At 40.2% G+C, this 21,958-nt stretch overlaps 1 protein-coding gene across 4 annotated transcripts; it reads right to left on the bottom strand.

Annotated features, from left to right (window-relative positions):
• Positions 1–116: 116 nt before the first annotated feature.
• Fam133b (family with sequence similarity 133 member B) lies at positions 117–20,621 on the bottom strand. Of its 4 annotated transcripts, none has more exons than XM_050129970.1 (11): positions 20,351–20,621; positions 15,643–15,740; positions 12,551–12,629; positions 11,573–11,647; positions 11,432–11,461; positions 10,965–11,027; positions 10,269–10,361; positions 8,877–8,927; positions 5,258–5,344; positions 3,711–3,755; positions 117–1,424 (listed from the first exon to the last, which is right to left on the bottom strand). In XM_050129970.1, the coding sequence occupies exons 1-11, from the start codon at positions 20,372–20,374 to the stop codon at positions 1,332–1,334; spliced, it is 738 nt and encodes a 245-aa protein (XP_049985927.1). In that variant the 5' UTR covers positions 20,375–20,621; the 3' UTR covers positions 117–1,331. The 4 variants fall into 4 exon arrangements, with proteins under 4 accessions (XP_049985927.1, XP_049985925.1, XP_049985923.1 ...); XM_050129968.1 differs by lacking the exon at positions 20,351–20,621 and adding an exon at positions 17,943–18,295 and having other exon boundaries at positions 3,707–3,755; XM_050129966.1 differs by lacking the exon at positions 20,351–20,621 and adding an exon at positions 17,943–18,278.
• Between the last annotated feature and the right edge of the window lie 1,337 nt (positions 20,622–21,958).

Here is a 21,958-nt window from a genome sequence, read left to right as displayed (position 1 = left end):
ACCTGATTATATAAAAGTGTAAAATGAAAATGACTTATCAATTCCTTTCAACATTCCTAATAACTCAGAGATGAGGCACAAAATCTCAGTAAAACATGACACAGAAAGAGCAGTAATGTAGTTTCATGTAAGTTAACATGTCATAATCTGTTATTAATATACAAAGACAACAAACTTTTAAAACATTCTATTTACTAAGATTCTGGCAACAGCTTTATGTAACAAGATACAGCATACTAGGCCTGCCACTCAACTTGTTTGTGGTAAAAGTCTTAGCTTCAATATGAAGCTTTTAAAAACTAAATCCAAAAGTCCTGCTTTTTACATGCTAAATATCTTGTGTGCCACTAAACATAGTAATGAACTTAAGACAGCAAGAGTAAGGAGTTAAAAGTTAAACACTGCAGCCTAAATAAAATCTATACAAAACATAAAGTAGCTATCACTGGCTACATAACCCCTTCTGACTGGTTAAGACCTGCATAAAACATCCACTTTAGAATTGTTAGCTATCAGTTCAGAAAGTACCAGTGTCTACTAAACACTTCTCCAAAGTCAAAGTGTAGGCAGAATTAAATCAAATGACAACACAATCTAACCCTAAGAAACATTCAGATATTACTGAAGTGGAGGTAAATGCCAGAGCTGTGGGGGCTTCTCATGCTGCAAAGGGCCGAGTATCTCTGGTTCATTCAAAGCAGCATACAATGGATATCACTAACCTCACTCAAGGGCAGGACTGATGGTGCCCAGCTCTGACCTCCCAGGAAGCATGGCTACTGTGTCCACAAAAGTAGTGTGAGATCAAAGGCACGCTGTTCTGGTAGCTAAAGAGATAGCAAACCAACCCCCTCCCCTTAAAAGCTCCTTCCCCAAGTAAATAAAAATATACATGGGGAAAATTAAAATACACTTATCTACAGCATAAGAATTTTGAAATATTAATGTAACCCCTACTTTGAAAATTTCCCTAGAGTCACCTCATTATTTCTGGTCACATCTTAGAGATGGATTCAGACTGTTTCTGTTGACTTATCCTAAGTACATCTAGTAAAAAATATTAGCTTTATTCCAAATATCTTAACCACTAATATGACTGCAAAGTACAGTCCTCCAGAGTCATCGAGCACTGGGAGAGAGGAAAAGGTGTTCAGGCAGCAGGCAACAATCATGGCCTTTCATACAGCAGCATTCAAGTGGCTACTGACTAGTCCAGGACAGGTCTAAACACAAGGGAATTCATGCACGTTACTACGTATGTCGTTATCTTCACAGTTAAGAGCTCCTTCACCATTGCACCCTGTAAGGGACCCTGCCTGGTCTTCCCGATGCTATGACGAGTCTGAACTGGAGCTGGCAGCCTTCTTTTTCTTCTTCTTGCTGTGCTTCTTATGCTTCCTTCTCTTTTTGGCTTTATCTTTATCCTGTAAAGACAATCCCATGGCAGGCATTACTACTGTGCCCATTTGAAAACATGCCAGTTAAGAACACTGTCACTTCTACATTTCAGCTACCACAGAATAAATAACTAGAGAAGCAACCAAGCTGGTTAGGGCATTCTAGAAAAGCCTCCATAACCACAACTATGGAGTCTAGGACCACTTCTAACAGAAACGTCTATAAAAGACTCAACTGAATCATGCTGCCAATCGCTACTTTCAGGTTATAGATACAGCTTCCCAGGGAAAACGAACTACAGCTCTAATACAGCAAGATGCAGCTGCTTTAGAGAAACGGCAGTTTTTGTGAGGGTGCAAGTATTTAATATTTTTAAATTGGAACATAACTGTACTGTTCAGACTACAGCACTACTTTAATTGCTAATACTAACTACTAATACAAAATACTGATATATGCATAAAGGTATATTTTATTTAATAAAACATAAGCTTACTTATTTTTGAGACAGGGTCTCCTGTAGCCTAGGCTGGCATTGAACCTTGAACTCCTGATGCTAGGATTACAGGCACATACTTCCATATCTAGTCAAATGCCTGATTTTTACAGGGAAATCACTGCTCTGGAAAAGCAGTCATATTCTTAGTGGGTAAGGGTGCTGGAGTTTTACTGAACTTAACTCCTCTGAGTGCTTCTGTTACAGAAGTAAAAGCATCATTTCGAGGCTACTGCTGAGGCTATTCAGGAGGAAAAAGTGGTATGCAAGCAAGGGAGGCAGAGATCCCTCTCCTCTGCTACTGTTACAGAAGAACCTTGCAGCTTGCCTTCTTGGAGATGCTGAAGACAGAGTGACAGCTCTGGCTCCCAGAGCTGCTGTTCGTTCGTTCGTTTGTTTAAAGCATGTACTTAGATAGAATTCTACAAAAAAATCCCCAAATCTTAAGTGTATTTACTGTGGTACAAGGGTGGAACCCACAGTCTTGCACATATAAGGCAAGTACATTACACTGAATTAAACCCTTAGGCCCATGGGGAGGCTTTCTTTAGCTACTCACTCTTGTCCCCATATATACACTCTGTTCTCTAAGAACTAGACCATGCCTAGTGGAGATGCTGGTTAACAAACATACACCAGTAGAAAGAGTAATAGTACACACTAGACTTAGCCAAATGTTTTTCTAATTAATCAATCAAACTAAACTACAGTGTAAAACAGTCAACCAAATTATTTTTGCATTCATAAAAAAGAGCTTCTTGTCACAAAACACATAAAATTGATTTTGGAATCATGTAAACCCAAGTGAGCCCAACTTCCAGAGGAAGTACTTATATTAAAGTTCTAGGGAAAGGCTACCCTGACCTACAAATGGGGTATCCTCACTTCTTTCTTTTAGCTCTCCTGAAGAAAGTGCCTTCAAAGGTACCCACATGTACACAGAGAACCCTGGCATTACTTCACAGGCAGGGTCTGCACTACACTCTGAAGGAATCAGCTATTTTGTTCTTTCTTTTTTGGGGGGAGGGGGGAGCACTACTTCTCCTTTAAATACATTCCCGTTTTCTTAAATTTTCTTTCTCTTTTCCTATTTCTCAATTTGCATAATGGCAGAACTGGTTTTAAAAAGGAAATGGTAAACCGGGCAGTGGTGGCTCACGCCTTTAATCCCTGTGCTAGGGAGGCAGAGGCAGGAGGATCTCTGTGAGTTCAAGACCAGCTAATTCCAGGACAGGCTCCAAAGTCATAGAGAAACACTGTCTCGAAAAACAACCCCCCCAAAGAGCTGGAGAGATGGCTGGTTAAGAGCACTTTTGTTTTTATTTTTTATTTTTTTTTGGCTCCAAGGATTCTTGGGTAGACCTGGCAGTCCTCCAGCTCCCAGAGATCCGCCTGCATCCTAAGTGCTGGGATTAAAGGTGCGCCACTACTCTCAGCTTTGACCTTGTATTTCTGACAGTAAGATACTGAAGAGGGGCAGGCGCTGTTTGCTCCCCTTTCCTAAGCCTACTTGCTTCTCTCCCATCCAGTAACCAAAGGTGATGGACACGCACTCTTCCTAGTCTTCATTTGATCCCAGCAGAATTAAGGTGACATTAAAGAACAATGGGCCTTTAATCCCAGCACTAGGAAGGCAGAGGCAGGTGGATCTCTGTAAATTCAAGGCCAATCTGGGCTAAAGAGTGAGTTCCAGAATAGGCTCCAAAACTACAGAGAAATCCTGTCTCAAAAAACAAAAAAACCCCACAAACCCCCAAAACCAAACCAAACAAACAAAACTGGGCCTGCTGGTATCTGTAAAACATAAGATACTTGCTGTTCTCTCGCGCACTTCACCACTTTTCTTCCTTTTCGCCTGCACCTACAAAGTTGAAATGTTTGTGAATAGAAGACAACCATGTCATTTTTACTTAGTACATATATCTTACATGTTCAAGTCACATGTAGAAAATTTTGATTATAAAAATTATTTTTATGAATTCTGTTATGTATCAATAAAGTTTCAATAAATGAAACAAAAGTTAAGATTTTAAAAGTTTTTAAAGTCTTCCGTTGCATTGTCTCAGCACCAAGAACAAGCAGTGTGACTGTGGGAGGCATCACGAACTCTAGCATAGCACAGAGCACACCTGATTCTCAATTCTGTACTGTTAAAACTACAGAGAGCAGCGGGTTAAAATCCTTGTAAATAACAATGGTTGTATCATTTGTATTTCCTTTTGACCTTTTAAAGTACAGTGTGCTGAATTCAAACTAAACTGAAAGTTGTTAAAGCCCGTGTGTGTGTGTGTGTGTGTGTGTGTGTGTGTGTGTGTGTGTGTGTATAAAACCTCTTTAACCTAGGCTGGCCTTATCGCATGTACACCTGCATACCAGAAGAGGGCATCTGATCTCACTACAGATGGTTGTGAATCACTATGTGGTTACCTGGAATTGAACTCGGGACCTCTGCAAGAGCAGCCAGTGCTCTTAACTTCTGAGCAGTCTCTCAGCCCTCAGAGTCCGTGTATATTAAATGTCAATACAAATAAGGTATTCTGTTAAACATTCCTTATTATATACTGGATTAATGTGAAATATAACAATACTAGAAGATAAAAATTGCCTAGCTAGCTATTCAGCTGCATGGCATACCTGTTAGATACATGACACAAACACATAAAAAATGTCCCTGACAATGTAAGGAAGAACATTAGATCCTGTTTGCTTGCAATTGGGTGGCAGCTCTCTGAGAGCTTGTTGAAATGTTGTCTGTCATTCTGGAAACTGACTGGTGGCCATGTATAAGGGTCCAACCCTAGTCTAAACTGAAGATTTTACCTTCCAGTATATATTCAAATACAATTTCGTCAGATTACACATTGTTATGTGCTTCCATTTCTTCTAGTAAGGGACAGTAATATAAAAAATAGTGTAACTAGCTTTTATTAGCTACAAGTTTCATTTAAAAAAGAATAAAACTTACAACTATAAGATGGGGTAACTGGTATGATGGTTCTGAGGGCCATCACCAGAAACCAGAAACAAGAAGTAAAAAAGGAGACAGGTACAAACAAACAGGAAGATACAGAAGGAGCAGGGAGCTGTGAAACAGAGAAGACAGCTGGGCAAGGTGGACACCAAAGGAAAAAAGCCTAGTGAAGCCAGACTCAGGAAATCAGCTCCTTTGGCAGTGCCCAGACAACATGTAAAACACAAATGAACAGCATGGCCCTCAGTTTGCTGCATAGAGTCTTCTTCCATGTAACCAGAATGACAGCATTAAAAGTATGACACTGGAAAGGCACAGGAAAGCATGATTGATTATCAAAATGACAGTCATAAAATTCTAAAACTCACTCTGCACTAGTTTTCTTTACTCACCTCCTCACACTCCACCTCTGACAATGACTCAGAAGTCAGTGCTCTATCTTCATACAGCTTTCTTTTCCTGCTGGCTCCTTTACTGTCCTATGAAAACAAATACATGTATCCCAATTTTAAAAACTCTGCCATAAAAACTTTATGCTTCTATTTCCAAACAGAAAATTTGTTATGTGCATGTATATCTGCATGTAGGCACATGTCTGTATGTATCAGTGAGGGTAACTTCACAGAGTCTTTTTATTTTCTCCTGCAACTTTGTGGGATCCAAGGATTCAACTCTGCATCAAGTCTGCATCAAGGGCTTCTTTTTGCTGAGCCATCACACAAGCCCCATATCTCGTTTCTAAGTTATATTTAATAATTCTTCTAATTATCCTAGTAGTTCTTCTACAAATCACCCAGTTTTAAATTTAGAGATTTCTAAACATAGTGACATTTGCCAGAATTTAAGTTTTTAATTCCACTAAAGCAATACTTTCATTTAATAAATTCAAGTATAACCAACTGTTCAGAAATGTAAAACAGATAAACACTTTGGTGAAAAAATGTTTTGATAAATTAAATGCATTCACATTCTGGGAATCTAGAAATTACAGTTTTAGATATAATAGAAAATTACTCACAGGAGAAAAGGTATAGTTAAGAAATGCCCACTGTATAGAGCCAGAGAGAGGGCTCAGTGATTACGTGAACTTGTTGCTACTGCAAAAGATTCAACGCAATGCCCATCAAAATTCCAGCAAAATTCTTCAAAGACCTCAACTTCATATGAAAAAGCAAAAAAACCCAGGATAGCCAAAACAATCCTGTGCAATAAAAGATCTTCTGGAGGCATCACAATCCCTGACTTCAAACTCTACTACAGAGCTACAGTACTGAAAACAGCCTGGTATTGGCATAAGAACAGACAGGAAGACCAATGGAACCAAATAGAAGATCCAGATATCAATCTTCGAAAACCTGATCTTTGGTAAAGAAGCAAAAAATATCAGATGGAAAAAAGAAAGCATATTTAACAAGTGGTGCTGATATAACTGGATATCAACATGTAGAAGAATGAAAATAGGAGGCCGGAGAAATGGTTCAGCGGTTAAGAGCACTAGCTGTTCTTCCAGAGGACCGGGGTTCAATTCCTAGCACCCACACGGCAGCTCACAACTGTCTGAAAATCCAGTTCCAGGGGATCTGACACCTTCGCACCAATGCACATAAAGATAAATAAATCATTAAAAAAATTTTAAAAAAAAGAATGAAAATAGACCCATATCTATCACCATGCACAAAACTCAAGTCCAAATGGATCAAAGACCTCAACATAAAGCCAGCCACACCGAACCTTATATAGAAGAGAAAGTGAGAAGTACACTTGAGCACATTGGCACAGGAGATCACTTCCTAAATAGAACCCCAGCAGCACAGATCTTGTAAGAATTAATAAATGGGACCTCCTGAAACTGAAAAGCTTCTGTAAAGCAAAGGACATGGTCAACAAGACAAAATGACAGCCTACAGAATGGGAAAAGATCTTCACTAACCCCACATCAGACAAAGGTCTGGTCTCCAAAATATACAAAGAACTCAAGAAATTGGACACAAAAGATCACATAATCCAGTAAAAAAAATGGAGTACAGACCTAAACAGAGAACTCTCAACAGAAGAATCTAAAATGGCTGAACTTAAGGAAATGTTCAACATCCTTAGTCATCAGAGAAATGCAAATCAAAACAACTCTGAGATTCCATCTTATATCTAAAAGAATGGCCAAAACCAAAAATACTGATGACAACTTATGCTGAAGAGGTGTGAGGAAAAGGGAACACTTCTGCATTGCTGGTGGGAATGCAAGCTGGTACAGCCCTTTTGGATGTCAGTGTGGTGAATTCTCACAAAATTAGGAAACAACCTTCCTTAAGACCCAGTAATACCACTTTTGTGTATATATCCAAAGGATGCTCAATCGTGCCACAAGGCCATGTTTTCAACTATGTTCATAGCAGCTTTGTTTGTCATAGTGAGAACCTGGAAACAACCTAAATGCCCTCGACCAAGAATGGATAAGAAAAATGTAGTACATTACAAAATGGAGTACTACACAGCAGAAAAAAATAACGACATCTTGAATTTTGCAGGAAAATGGATGGAGCTAGAAAACATTATTTGGAGTGAGGTAACTCAGACTCAGAAAGACAATTATCACAGGTCCTTACTCATAGGTGGTTTTTAAACATAAAGCAAAGAAAGCCATCTTATAAATCACAATCCCAGCAATGCAGACACTAAGGGAGACTCACATAGATATAATATACATGAGAAGGAAAAAGTAGAAAAAGACAAGATCTCCTGAGTAAACTGGGAGCAGGGAGACCTTGGGGGAAGATTAGGTGGGGAGAGGAGAGGAAGGGAGAAGAGCAGAGAAAAATGTAGAGCTCAATAAATATCAATTAAAAAATGTACATATATATATATGACTCAGGTTCAGTTTCCAGCAAATACATGGTGGCTTACAACTGTCTGTAACCCGAGTTCTGGAGTAACTGATGCCCTCTTCTGGCCACCTTGGGTACTAGGCAAGTACATGGTACATATGCATATATAAGCAAAATACTTCAACATATAAAAATGAATAAATCTTTAAAATAAAAAAGAAATGTGCATTGCAGCAGTTTGCTGAAAACTGTAAACAACTGGTGGCTGCAGAGGTGGCTCAGAGGCTACGAGCATTTGCTGCTTATGCAGAGAACTGAGGTTCAGCCGCCAGAACCTACAATAACCAACTCAGAACCACGTATAGCTCCTTTTCCAGAAGATCCTATGTCCTTTGCTAGCCTCCATATAAACACACCTTCATGCACATGGTGCACATATACAAATAAATTATTAAAAATAAAAACAATCTAGATGATCCATAGGAGGATGGAGAATAAATGGAATATTGTAAGCAAAAGAAATACATTTGAAAACATCAAGGCTAAGTGTCAGCAGTAATGCTAGATAAAAAAGCAGATTTCAGAACTTGATACTCTTGGAAACCACACAACACTTGATGCTACTATGAATACATTTATACTTATGTGCTCAATGTGAGAAGCATGCACATTAACTCCAAGACCACTGCCTCTGAAACAGTAAAGCAACATCAGAAGCAAATGTAAACCACTTAGTAATTCTAGTGACTATTAGGGTGGTTGTTCAGTGTGTAAGATTCTCTATGTAATACTTTGAAGTACTTCAAAATCACAATACAGCTGTTTCAGTTTTTTACTTTGTACTACTAAGTTTTAGTTTCATATATATTTTTCTGAAATATAGTTCTGAATATTAGGAGTTAATACCAAATCAAGTAACTACTAAAATAAACATGGTTTTCTCCTTCTATTAATATTATTAATAAAGACATTATAGTGGGGACCACGTGGCCAGAGCCCCAGCTCCCCAGGAAGATCCCAGGAGTCTAAGGTCAACCTGAACAACACAGCGAGCCCCCATCTCATAAATAAATTCATAGCTAAAAAGAACCATCGCACTACTATGAACCCCTTGTTTATGGTACACATCACTGTTAGTCATGTAAGTGCTGTGTGACAGACTACCTATAGGCAGTGTAGAAATAGTTACCTTTTCTTTCTCAGTCATATCCTTTGACTTCTTTCTCTTTTTTGAACCATCCTGCACAAATACACAAAGAGACACAGTAGAAGTGTAGCACTCCCCCAAAGTGATTTGATTCACGACTAATAAAGGTTTACTTCAATATCAGAATTTATTTTGAAAATAAAAGTTCAATCTATGAACCTGGCAGTGGTGGTAGGTACTGCTTTAATCCCAGCAGTAGGGAGGCAGAGGCAGGCGGATCTCTGAGTTCTAGTTCAGCCTGGTCTACAGAGGGGTTCCAGGACATGTGCCAAAGCTACACAGAGAAACCCTGTCTAGAAAAACAAAACAAAAAACAAAAAAAGTCGCAACTATTTTATATGTATCTCTACATGTAAGACCTTTTTGTTATCTAACTGAATAAAATTTATGTACCCCTAAAACAGTATCCAATATCCACACGGCTTATTTTAATATGGGGCTTCATGCCATTGTCTTTGCCTGTTATGGCCACATGCATTGAAGTTCTATTATCCACATGGTTTTCTGCCAGCCACCAATCTGATTTGTCTCCTGTCCACATCAAAAATTCTGCCTTTATTCCCTTAGTTCTAACTACTAACAAACAGCTCCTCATAAGGTTACTGGAAGGGGTAAATGCATTACCCACGAGGGCCTTCCATGACACTAACTATCACGATGAGAGGACTGCTGCGTTATGACAGAGAGAGCCGACAGCCACCAAGGATTTTCTACACTGGGAACGTTGTCTGAACTCGTCCTTCCCAGGGCGAGTGAAAATCTTTCAGAAACCTTGGGTGCTCCTCATCAGAACCATGTAGGGCATTTGTCAAAAATACACACTATTTCTGATCCTAATCAGACTTTGGAGATAGGAATCAATGCTTCTTTTTCGGTACTGAAGCTTGACCCCAGTCTCCCTCATGAATGTCAAGCAAGCTTTCTACTACATTTCTCCAACAGGAATAAATCAATCTCAATAAATAGGTACCAATACTTCATTTTGTCTACCACTGATTACAGTCATGGCCATATAACACTTCACACTTTTTTAAAGAATGGTCACGAAAATTTGAAAGTCAGTTGGACTGGACATTTCTAGTCAGTATAGAACCAATCTGGGTCAAACAGAAAGCACACCAGGCTAGCTAGTAAAAGATAATCAGCTCAGCTCTCACCTCCTTTTTGCCCTGAATTACAAATATCTTTAGAGAATGAAAGAACACTGTCATGAAGATTGGGAGACAGAGAAACATGTATATGAAAGCACTCAGGGAATAAATAAATGCAACATGTACAATATTAAATATACCAGTCAACTGGTGCAGAATCTCAAAGTACAAAAACCAAACGTGCTCTTTCTAATCATAGTGACAATGGAGCCTTGAGTCTCACCTTGCTGTCCGAGTCGGAGTCCAACACTGAGCTCTCAGGAGACTTATGGCAACGACTCTTTTTTTTCTTCTTCTTTTTTGTTTGTTTTTTATCCTACACAAAACATTTAGAAATATTTGCTTTCTGTTTCAGAATATAATTTATTCATTTAACTAATATCATAAATGTAGACCTTAATCAAAGGACCAGCTTATAAACATATTTCTGTTAATGAATATTTATGTATTTATTTATTTTTAATCTTTCAAAACAGGGTTCTTCTGTGAAGCCCTGACTGTCCTAGATCTTACTCTGTAGACCAAGCGGGCCTTGAACTCACAGAGATCCTGCCTCTGCCTCCTGAGTGCTGGGATTAAAGGTGTGCAGCACCACACCTGGCTCAATGAAGATCATAATATAACATGCCATTTTTCTATTTGAAGAAGTGATCTGAATTATGTAATTCTAATCAATGAGTCAAAAGTATTTTAGATTTTTTTATAAAACAAATAATGCTATCATTTTAAATAGACAAAGCAAACTTAAAACTTAATACTAATATATTTAAACATTTCATCATTTCATTTATTCATATACGGGCACTTTAAGTTATGAACAATTAATTAAAATCAGCATGTCTAGCAGCAATTGTACATCAGGAGTCCCCTTGACACTGAAGTAGATATCCATTATTTCATGAACCACAGCAAACCTTACCTCATCTTCAGAATCTGAAGAACTGCTGGAAGAATCAGAGCTCGATGAAGAAGAAGATGAATACTTGACCAAGCACAAAACAATTAAAGCTTGTGAGATGCAGGAATTGGTTTATTAGGTCACTCAAGTACTTAGTGAAATCAATCTAGTGTCTAAGAAACAGATGCCATATTCATAGGACTTAGAAACTAAAATGTAAAAGTCATTTCAGTCCTCTAAACTCAACAAAGTGACAACATGAGCAACGATCAACAACTGTCCTCTTTAGCAGCAACAGGAAAACTACTAGGTTATGAGGGAGGTGACCCCCTTCACGTCTAAAGAGAACACCACCCATCACAGCCCAAGGACTCATCTACAGTCTAAGTTACTATGCACTTTTAGCATACAAGTAAAAATCAATCATGCTTACTTTTTTAAATAGCTCTTAATTGTAACATTTAGAAAAATAGAAAACTTTTGCTCACCCTACCAGATTTCTTTTCTTTTTTCTTTCTCTAAATAGAAATAAACACAAGTCTGAATAAGTAGATGAAATTTTCAAGTGTATTTATGAACACACCACCATGAAATCCATGAGAAAAATGGCAATGAACAAAAAGAGTTACCTGTCTTTTTTTGGATGAGCTCTCATTTCCACTTAATAATTTTTCTCTGTGTTTTTCTAGTTCCTTTTTCCAATTCTGCAAAAAGGTTATGAGACACCATTAGAAGCTCCTATTCTCTTTCCTAGCTTTGTTTTAGAACACTCAGCTATTTATCTCAGCTTCCTTCTTAAACAAAAAGATTTACTTATTTTCATTTGTGTATACATATATGTAAAATATAGTTTCTCTGTGTAGCCCTGGGACTGTCTTGAAACTTGCTTTGTAGACAAGGCTGGCCTCCAACTCAGAAATCTGCCTGCATTTCTTGAACTCAGAGCTCCACCTGCCTCCACCTTCCAAGTGTTGGGATTAAAGGTTAGTGCTACCATGCCTGGGTTAAAAAACAACAACAACAACAAAAGAAAAAAAAAACTAATAAAAAAATGTATCACGTATCACCGGGCAGTGGTAGCACATACCTTTAATCCTAGCATTTGAAGGCAGAGGTAGTTGAGTCTCTGAGTTTGAGGCCAGCCTGGTCTAGAGAGAGATCCAGGATGGTCAGGGCTGCTACACAGAAAAGCCCTGTGTTGAAAACCAAAACAAAACCAAAAAGGAAAAAAAAGTATGATTATGATTATCGTGGGCAGATATAAGGTATGTGTGGGTGCACACATATAATGGTGTATGTGTGTAGACCAGAAGGCAACTTGTGGGTTCTCTTCTTTGATGTTTATGTGGGTTCCGAGAATCAAACTCAGATCATGAGGCTTTCAAGGAAGTGCCTTTACTGAGTTCTCTTATTTTTATACAAGGTATTAATATACTCACAAAACTGCCTTCAAATATAACAGTAATATTTATAAAATATAGAATACCCTTAATGCCTAAAGTGTAACACTCAAATTCTTGGTTTATTAAAGTGAAGCAATTAAAAGATTTCATTTTTATGTTAAGGAAAAGACTTGTCTATTTCTTTAAAAGATGCCATTTACAAACCTCATTCATTTTTTCTTCAAATTCAGCCAAAGCTTTGGAACCCTTCTTTTTCTTTTCTAGTTGTTCCTTTACTTCCTCCCTTTAAAAACAGAATGGCAAATACAATTTCAAAAGCATTGCATTTTAGTTTAAGTGGATGGACACAAACAAGACAAAATTTCATATATATTTTCATATTTAGAATTTTCATATTCTCAGACTCCTTTTCATATTGATAGTTCAAATTTCTTTGTGTACAACTATGTAATCATGATATCATGATAAATATATCACAATAAATATCACTGGGTGATATTACTCCTCTTCCAAACCCAGATCACTTAAATACTATTTCGACTAAATCTCATAACAACCCAGCAATAATAGGTACCTAAAAGCCTTAATCAAAATCAGAGAAAGTAAGACATCTATCTATCTGCCTCAGGCCACAAGCTGTCTGCATTAAGATGAGTCTATCCTACTCAATGCTACATTCTGCTGGTAAGTCCCATGACATAAAATACTCAACATGCACGCCAAAGGCTTGATACAGCCTACCTTCTTGGACCACTGATCTAAGGTGGGCATCTTGGAGCTAGAATTGAAGGTCCTACCATTCCCTCATTAAGAGCAGCTTATTCCGACTAAACTTAGTATGTGTGACACAGTACAGTTTAGGCCGAGTATCTGCTTTCTTTCTGGGTTTGAGGAATTTGAGAATGTGATGGCAGAGACTAACCAGCAATAAAAATCCTGGGCATCACCTAATAAGCCTTCTGAGCTGGTCATATCCCACATGTTGTCATAATCCTTGCTAGAGGAATTAAGTGTGCCTTGTATGACCCTGTTAGCAAGACCCTTACTTTCTACCGTTTCCCTTTTCAACAGTACCTCACATCCTTTGGCCATGAATCTTGTTAGGAGTGCGATTATTTGCCAAGACTCCTATAAGTACTCTTATGAATTATATAACCTGTGGGCTGTTTTAAAGGCTTCTAACTCATGGGTAAAATGCTTTCTTGAGCATTTCCCTTTTAAATTCCATCCCCTCTTACCATGTTAAAGGCAAAATAACATTTTGGAGAACTTCTCTGGTATGCTGCAGTGGTTAAGAATACGAGGTGGACATTGAGCTGAAAGGATTCTCTATAGCATATAGTAAGCATCAACTACAGCTGCCTGGATCTAATGGTACTCTACAGCTAGTGATTTGTCACTTCAGGACTGTAGTAGTAACAAAAAAGTGAAATATTAAATACTATTGCCTGAAACTGTGACCATGTATTTACAAAAGATGAGAGCTACTCCTCTAGTATTTCTAACTCGCCTGAATCAGCTGATGGAACTTGGAACAGTGCGGTATTCCTGTTACTCCCTGTTAACTGCTAAGTGAATCTCAATGAAAGGTACCATCATTCATCACACTGCCGATTTTAAACAGCATAGACCCTACAAGGTTAAGTGAGACATTTCAGAGGCTACAGAAAAAGGTGATAGGAGAAGGCTTCCTCGAAGTGTTTTTTGCTATGCCAGATTCTCAAACATGCCTGCTTTGTTCATGCATGTGAATCAGCACTCATTATATGGATTTCCACATGTAAAAGAACGAGATTAGATCCACAGAGATTACCCTGAACAAAAATGAACTCTAGCTGGATCAAAGCTCAACGTGAAAGCAGAAGGACCAAAAGTGGTAGAAGAAAACATAGGCCATGCCTTACAAGATACAGGGACGGGAAAGGACTTTCTAAATAGGACTGCATTTGCCCAGGAATTAAGGCAACAATCAACAAACATGACCTCATTTAAACTAAAAAAAAAAATCTGTACAGCAGAGAAAACAACTGAGTGAAAAGAGAGCTCAGAGAATCTTTGCCAGTTGAATTTTTGACAAAATATCAATATTCAGATATACAAAGAAATCAAAAAACAAAGAATCAAGCAAACACAGAACCTAATAAAAAGGGAGCTGTTTCACACAGGGTGATAATGCTACGGGAAGGAGCCACAGATTATATAATAATACTCAATGCCATGCATGGGAAACTTCCCTGAGTTGTTGGCCAGGGGTCAGAGATTCCTGAAATGAAACAATATAGGCTACTGCCACCACCTTTGCTCCCAAAACTTAAATGTAAGACCCTACTGCTGCAGACTGATCACACACTCTGGACAAAGGACCAGCTCTGAAAGTACCTGAAGGTGCTGCTCCTCAGTTCACCAAGGGAGAGAACCCAGTGGGAAAGCCCACGAATCACAAAGAGAGCACGGCATAGCCCCAGTGCAGCAGTCATCAGCTAACTGGCCATAAGGCCCACACTGGACAGAATTCATGGCTAATACTGCAAATAGCCAACTACTATGGCTAATACAGCCACAGATCCTGGAGAGGAAACAACTAACACCATTTCCCCAATCCAATAAACTTCCTAACCACATTCTAAAGACACATCCAGATAAGGGCAGATCGCACCCCTCAAGGGAGAAGCTTCTTTTTACGACAGATGGAGACTACTACAAAGACCCACAACTGGCCAGAACACAGAGAACAAGTAACCATGGTGACCACCCCAAATTAGTACATCTACAATTCCACCTCTACATGTAAGGCTCAGGGAAAATTATAGAAGAGAGGCAGAAAGATTTTGAAAAACTCAGAACCAAGATGCCCACTGAGGGACAGTGTCTTTTATACTCGGCAGGGGGAAGGCATCCATGAAGTCACAACATGGCTGTCTAAACAAGCTGTGCATGACACCAGATGACAGGCCGGCCTGGATGAAGAGACCACAGGAAGGCCGGGGGCGTGTAGGAGGACAGAGAAAGAGAGTATCAACCAGCTTTTCCAACCCATGCATGTATGAGGAACACAATGTGATCCAGGATGTAGTAGGGTACACGCATGTGTGACAGTATTAAAGAACCCATGAATCTGAGAAGGGGGGGAGTGGAGAACAGAAAAAGTTGGAGGAGGAAGAATGAAAATGATAGAAATACAATACTCATGTATGAAATTCTCAAAAATAAGTAAACAATCTTTTTATCCGGAAGTTGCTCAACAAACACTAAAGGCAGTAAGAAAAAACTTTATGAACAGGTAAACTGAGAAATACCAGGTAGGCCTTGGTCGATTCAGATAATCCTGGATTGTTGGCCCTGAAGACTGGATTGGACCCCTTGATCGAGCCATCGCTATTGGATTCATGTAGGCCTTGAGGAAAGAAGAATTAATTCCATTAAAATAACCACTAAGAAAAGACACTTATATCTAGCAGCATTAGTATAAATGACTATATCGAACTAAGCATGAACAAGTTGACTATCAACTTACTACAAAACTCAAGTCAATCTTCTACATAGCCGTGATTATTTGTGAGGTAAGTAGATACTCCATGTAACTCACGATGCTGTTGCTTTAACAGAGACCTGAAAAATAATGCCTCTCACCTGCTCAAGTCTTTAGGGTCCCTTCTCCTGAAACCCAATAGCCCAGAGAAGATTACCACACTATGTTACTTGCAAAATAGAAAAGAAACCCACTTCCAAAGAAACAAAAATGATCTAATTCTGCCTTACTGCTAAGTTGCCTAGTCCATAGTAATGGCAATTTTATTCTTAAATTAACATAAAAAAATTGAGTTATAATTAATAACAACAACAACAACACAAAGAGGACTTCATAAAATGGTGGCCAGTCACAGTGGCACATACCTGCAATCCTAGCAGTCAGGAGCTAGAGGCAGGAAGGTCAGGAGTAGCTATGTGACACTTTATCTCAAAACAACACCCCAAATAATTTTCAAAATGTATGGGTGTTTTGCCTGCATGTCTTTCTGTGCACTGTGTACATACAGGACCATACAGGTCAGAAAAGTGCGTTTGATTCTCTGGGAATAAAGTTACAGATGGCTGTGAGTTACCAGGTGGGTACTGGAACTCAAACCCAGTGTTCTTAATCACTGAGCCATTTCTCCAACCTCCCAAAATAATTTAATATGTGCAAGAAATAAATGTGCCCCAAATAAAGACAATTTGCAGAATGAGAAACCATATCCTGATAAAAAAACAACAAAACACCTTATTATCTAATTTAAGACTGAGAAAAATCTTAAAATAGGTATTTCTCCACAGACACAGTGTCAATGGCCAATAAACACAAGAAAGAGTGCTCAGTATCAGTAGGAAGGCTATTTATTATCAAAGAACCAGAAAATCACAAGGATTGTTACAAATGGGAAGAAACTGGGCCTTTTGTGCACTGTGGTGGGAGAGTAAGACTGAATAGCTGTTAAAATAATTTAGTGACATGCAGAATCAGCACACAAACCTCCAATTCGAGGGACTACAGATCCCCACACAAATCAAAGCAGACTCTAGTAGCCCACCAGCGCTCTCTGCAGCAGTCAAGACTCACAACAGCCAAAGAGCGGAACACAACAGACAGCACCCACGGGTGACTAGAAAAAGACAACACACACCCCCACTCTAACACTGTATCTGGAAGGGTCTTGAAAACAGTTCTGTTAATGACGTCAGACAAACAGCAGACAGCATCACAGTTCCACTTCTGGGAGGTGTTTGACAGGGCAGAACTGGGCTTACCAGATGAGAGAAACTTGGGGTTACAGAAGTTCTGAAAGAGGCTGCAGAGCACTGCAAATGCAGCTAATGGCAATGAAGTACACTTTAAAATAACAAAGGTTGCTGGGCATAATGGGGCATTTCTTTAACCTCAGGAAAAGGAGGCAGGAGAATCTATGTGAGTTCAAGGCCAGCTGGTCTACAATAATAAGTTCCAGGACAGCCACAGCAACACAACGAGACCTTGTCTCAAAAAGGGGAAAAATAGTAAAATTTATGATGCATGAAATACATGGAACAACATATCAGCCTCCACCGTTTTGCTTTCACACCAACTGAAATGCTCAAGAGAAGTAGTTGAATGAAATACTTGTCAAGTGTATGTTTATACAAAAACAAGATACGCTGAGGATGGGGAGATGACTGGGTCTGATCCAGAGATTACTGTCTCGAAAAACCAAAAAAAAAAAAAAAAAAAAAAAAAATTCTAAAGAGTGCAACTATATAAAAGGACCGTCCCAACTAAATTACAGCAGCAAAACCTGAAAACACTTGGGCCATCATCAACTCAGGATTCATGAAATATGCTGAAAGTATGCCCCTTAAATGAGATATTATGTAGTAACAAAAAAAAAAAAAAGAAAGAAAAAGAAAAGGATCTATAGTTTATGATTTGGAAAGATGTCCAAGGTGATAAAGTGAAAAGCAAAAGCAGTTGCCAAAAAATAAAAAGGCATTTTAATCAATACCAACAACCAAAAAATGAATGCATGTGCACCAAAATGAGAAGACATTCCCCTCAACTATATTATCATTGTAAACATTTATTTACCTTATTGTTTGATTGTATGTGTCTGTGTGCCTGTAGAGTCCAGAAGAGGATGTTGGATCTCTGAGAGCTGGAGTTAGGGACAGCTGTGAACCACCTAATATGGGTCTCTTCAAGAGTAGTATGTACTTTCAACTGCTGAGCCATCTCTCCAGTCCATTCCCTTCACCACTTTATATGCTTAACGGCTCAGTGGGTAACAGTACTGACTGTTCTTCCAGAACCCACAAGGCAGCTGCTAACAACTGCCTGCAACTTCAAGATCTGACATCCCCATACAGACATACATATAGGCAAAACCCACTAATGCATATAAAATAAAAATAAATTATTTTTAAAAAGATTAATTCAAGCTGGACGGTTGTGGCGCATGCCTTTAATCCCAGCACTCGGGAGGCAGAGGCAGGCGGATCTCTGGGAGTTCGAGGCCAGCCTGGTCTACAAGAGCTAGTTCCGGGACAGGCACCAAAGCTACAGAGAAACCCTGTCTCAAAAAAACAAAAACAAAATAATAATAATAAATTAATTCATTATCTTTTTTTTTTTTTTTTTGGTTTTTTGAGACAGGGTTTCTCTGTAGCTTTGGAGCCTGTCCCAGCACTAGCTCTTGTAGACCAGGCTGGCCTCGAACTCCCAGAGATCCGCCTGCCTCTGCCTCCGTAGTGCTGGGATTAAAGGCGTGCGCCGCCGCCACCACCACCCGACCTTGGCCCATACTTTTAATCCCAGTATTCCAGAAGCAGAGATGGGTACAGGTCAGCCTCGTCTACAAAGTTCCAAGTCAGAAAGACACTGTGTTATAACAAACGTGGGAGAGAGAGGGAGATAGAGATAGAGATAGAGATAGAGATAGAGAGAGAGAGAGAGAGAGAGAGCGCGCCCTCGAGGCTTTACTCCCTCCAGTACCCTAAAGGTTTGTTTTTTTTAAGTCTGAAACTCTGTAATCTTTAACACCGCGGCAATATCGTCGGTGAAAGAAAAAGAACTGGATTGCCTCTGAGACCATCTCTAAACAACAACAGCACAGCAAGTATTTTCAGAGATAAGTATTCAAAAATCAAGTTCTGGCAAAACTACGGAGCCAATAGAGAAACCAGTGATTGTCGTGAACTTAAGTGACAGGAATGGCCACAGTAGAGACTTTCCAAGCAGTCTCTTTGAAGATATGGATGTATATCATTATTAATTTGTCCAGAGACATAAAATGCACCATACGGTGTGATTCCTTAAATATAAACCACAAGTTCACCTGAACAAATAAATGCACCTTTAAGGTGGGGGATGTTGATAATGGAGAAGTTGTACATGTGTGGGAAATGGATACGATATCTGGGATTTAAAGGCGCTGTTAAAAAGTGAGCCTTTATAGAAAAAAAAAAAAAATCCAGAGTCATGAGGTGCTGAAGCAAGTATCAAACGATACGAATTCTGGTCGCGGTTTAAGCAGCCTCAACCTGTCCTCAACGAATCAGACTCCATCAGATCTATACCTCCCACTTCTTGAATTAATGTTTTCGGTCTTATAATCTTTGAAATACAAACAAAATGCTGCCAGAACAGTCTGTGCCATGGCAGCACAACAGTACAGAGCTGTCAAACGAACCAGTAAACAAAGCTGATTTCATGTTTCACAAATGCCCTAGGAATGTAGAAATGAAAAGTTTCCAGTAAAATGGAACATTTTGGATTTCTGTAAGAAACAAATGTTTGTAAGCAATCCAATAATCTTTAAAACCACGATGGCATCACCAATGAAAACAAAACTGAAACATCTCCAGAAAACAAGTGAGATGATTTCTAAGCCTAAGAGCCCAAGCAATCCAGGACGTCGAACTCGGGGTTGGCGGTGGGGGGTCCGGCGTGCACACGGCCACTTCAACTCTTTTCTCTGGTCCAGACAAGGCGTGGCCTCTTCTTGAAGCCAGGAGGAAAGAACATTCCTACATTCCTGAACCGTAGAAGCAGGGTTCTCGACTTAAGAGGTTCCATTACGGAACTACAAGGAACCAAAACAGAAACCGACGTTTGGAAGACCGGGAGCACGATCAAGTCACAGGCAGCTCAGTAGGTACCCACGCGCCTTTGTGGTCAAGCTGTGACTTCAGGGAAGTCAGGAACATTCCGAAGCCCTCATCCCTGCATCCCCTGCCCCCGCGCCCGGGCTGCGTGGCGCCTGGGCCTCGGCCTCTCCGCACCGGCGGCCCTCACCGCAGCGGGGCGAGCGGCCCCGGGGCTCGCAGAGCCCGCCGACCCCGGCGCCGAGGCGAGCATGGCGCACGCGCACCGCAAGGCGCGGGGTCTCGGGGTCCGCAGGTGCGCCCGCCGCGGCCGCCGGCCCGACCGCGATGGGCCACGGCTTCCGCTCGCTCCGGCCCCGCGGCATCCCTCGGTTTCCCCCACCGGGTACTCACCACGCGGTTGTCCCGCTTCCCCATGGTGGCCGGCTGAAGGGGCGGGAAGCCGCGGACAGAGTAGGCCCGAGAAGAAGCCGAAGCGGCCCGCCGCAAGTCCTCCCACCGCCTCTACGCCCCGCCCAGAGAGCGGCGCCCCGCCACTCCCGGGCCCGCGCGCGCCACAGCGCCCCCTGGCGGCGCGGAGGACAGACCGGCGCCAGCGCCCGCCTGCTGTTCCCAGGAGCCTGTGCCAAGGCACCTCGCTCCGTTGGCCTTGGCTTTCTTCCATTCTTTATGCGCCGAAATACTCATTCTAGGGAAAACTAAGATTCCTACAACTTTTACTGTGCCTCCGCTGGTACAACTGTTGGAAATAAAGCGAGGACAGCTCTTTTTGTTTGTTTGTGAATTACATACTGCCCCCCAATGCTTTTCATCTTTCAGCTGAGAAAAATAGAAGGTAGGGAAGCCAAGTCATTTACTTCATGTCCCACAGTGGCAAAGCTGAGTTGCTGAGCACTTGAACACAAGTGTGTCAAAGATGGAAATTGATGCTTCCCGTACAACCTTACACTGTCATTGGTGGGGACAAGGGAGGATGGGAAAATTGCATTTCAGGTAGACTGTGAGAGCTAAGAGGGAAGCCAGAACTTCCTGGGTTAAAGGAAACGGACATAGTCAAGTGTGACAGTATAATTATACTAATAACCCTCTTAGGTAGAGATTCTCCAAGTGAATAGCATTCACTGATTATAACATGGGTTGTTTTCTAAATATAATAATATGCTGGTTGACTTTCCTACACTCTGAATTATTTTCGTATGGATTTTGAATGGAAAGAGATGTTAGACAATCTACAACCTCAAATGTCTGTTGTTTGGGCGTACGTATCCTTAGGCTGGAGAAGTAAGCACGACACTTTATATCTAATAACAGCCATTGTAATGATATTAACCTAGGCAGCTCTTTTGTTGGGGGATATCAAGTTTGATATTTATGACAAAAGAAATGACTAAGGTATGGCACTCTCATGCCTTGACAAATCATGTAGGAATTTAAAAAGTGAAGTAGAGCTACATGTGTTGATTGGGGAAAATGGCCACTATATATTATTGGAAAACAATGAACTATGAAACAGTATAAACTATGACGGATAAGCAAACAGATGTACTGGGGCAGAGCTCAGTGTGTGAGGGCTGGAGCTCAGACCCTCAGATGTTGGGCTGGTATAGTAGTCCATCAGTCAGGATAGGAAGTCACCTTCTAGGGGATGACTTCTGCCGCAGTCTACCCACAGCGGGTTTGTACGTTCCAGGGAAGGGGCGTGAGGATTAAAAACGTTAGGTAGGAGGAACAGAGATAAGAAAGAAACTCAGAGACTAGAATAGACCGAGAGGGCAACTCAGTGAATACTGAAAGCTGAATTTCACCCGTGTTTATTTTTCATACATTTTTATGCCCCAATACAAAAAGGGGGAAGAAGGCAACAGACTGTTTTAATATGATACAAAGGACAACAAGAACAGTTACTTGCCCCAACACTTGAGACACCAAGCTATTAATTCTTTTTTATTAATTAATTAATTAATTTATTTATTAAAGATTTCTGTCTCCTCCCCACCACTG

This window comes from Alexandromys fortis, unplaced genomic scaffold (genome assembly GCF_014885135.2).
Source record: "Alexandromys fortis isolate MF-2015 unplaced genomic scaffold, M_Fortis_MF-2015_v1.1 scaffold_310, whole genome shotgun sequence".
Lineage (NCBI taxonomy): Eukaryota > Metazoa > Chordata > Mammalia > Rodentia > Cricetidae > Alexandromys > Alexandromys fortis.
The sequence above is the reverse complement of the archived record's forward strand: the minus strand, read 5'-3'. Positions and strand labels throughout refer to the sequence as shown.

Coding starts and splice junctions, on each gene's coding strand:
- Fam133b (XM_050129966.1), bottom strand. CDS start 18,086: ATGGCTCAGCAGTTGAAAGTACATACTACTCTTGAAGAGACCCATATT. Junction 11,462..11,572: donor GCTCATCCAAAAAAAGACAG/GTAACTCTTTTT, acceptor ATTTCTATTTAG/AGAAAGAAAAAAGAAAAGAA. Junction 10,362..10,964: donor CTTCAGATTCTGAAGATGAG/GTAAGGTTTGCT, acceptor TGTTTTGTGTAG/GATAAAAAACAAACAAAAAA.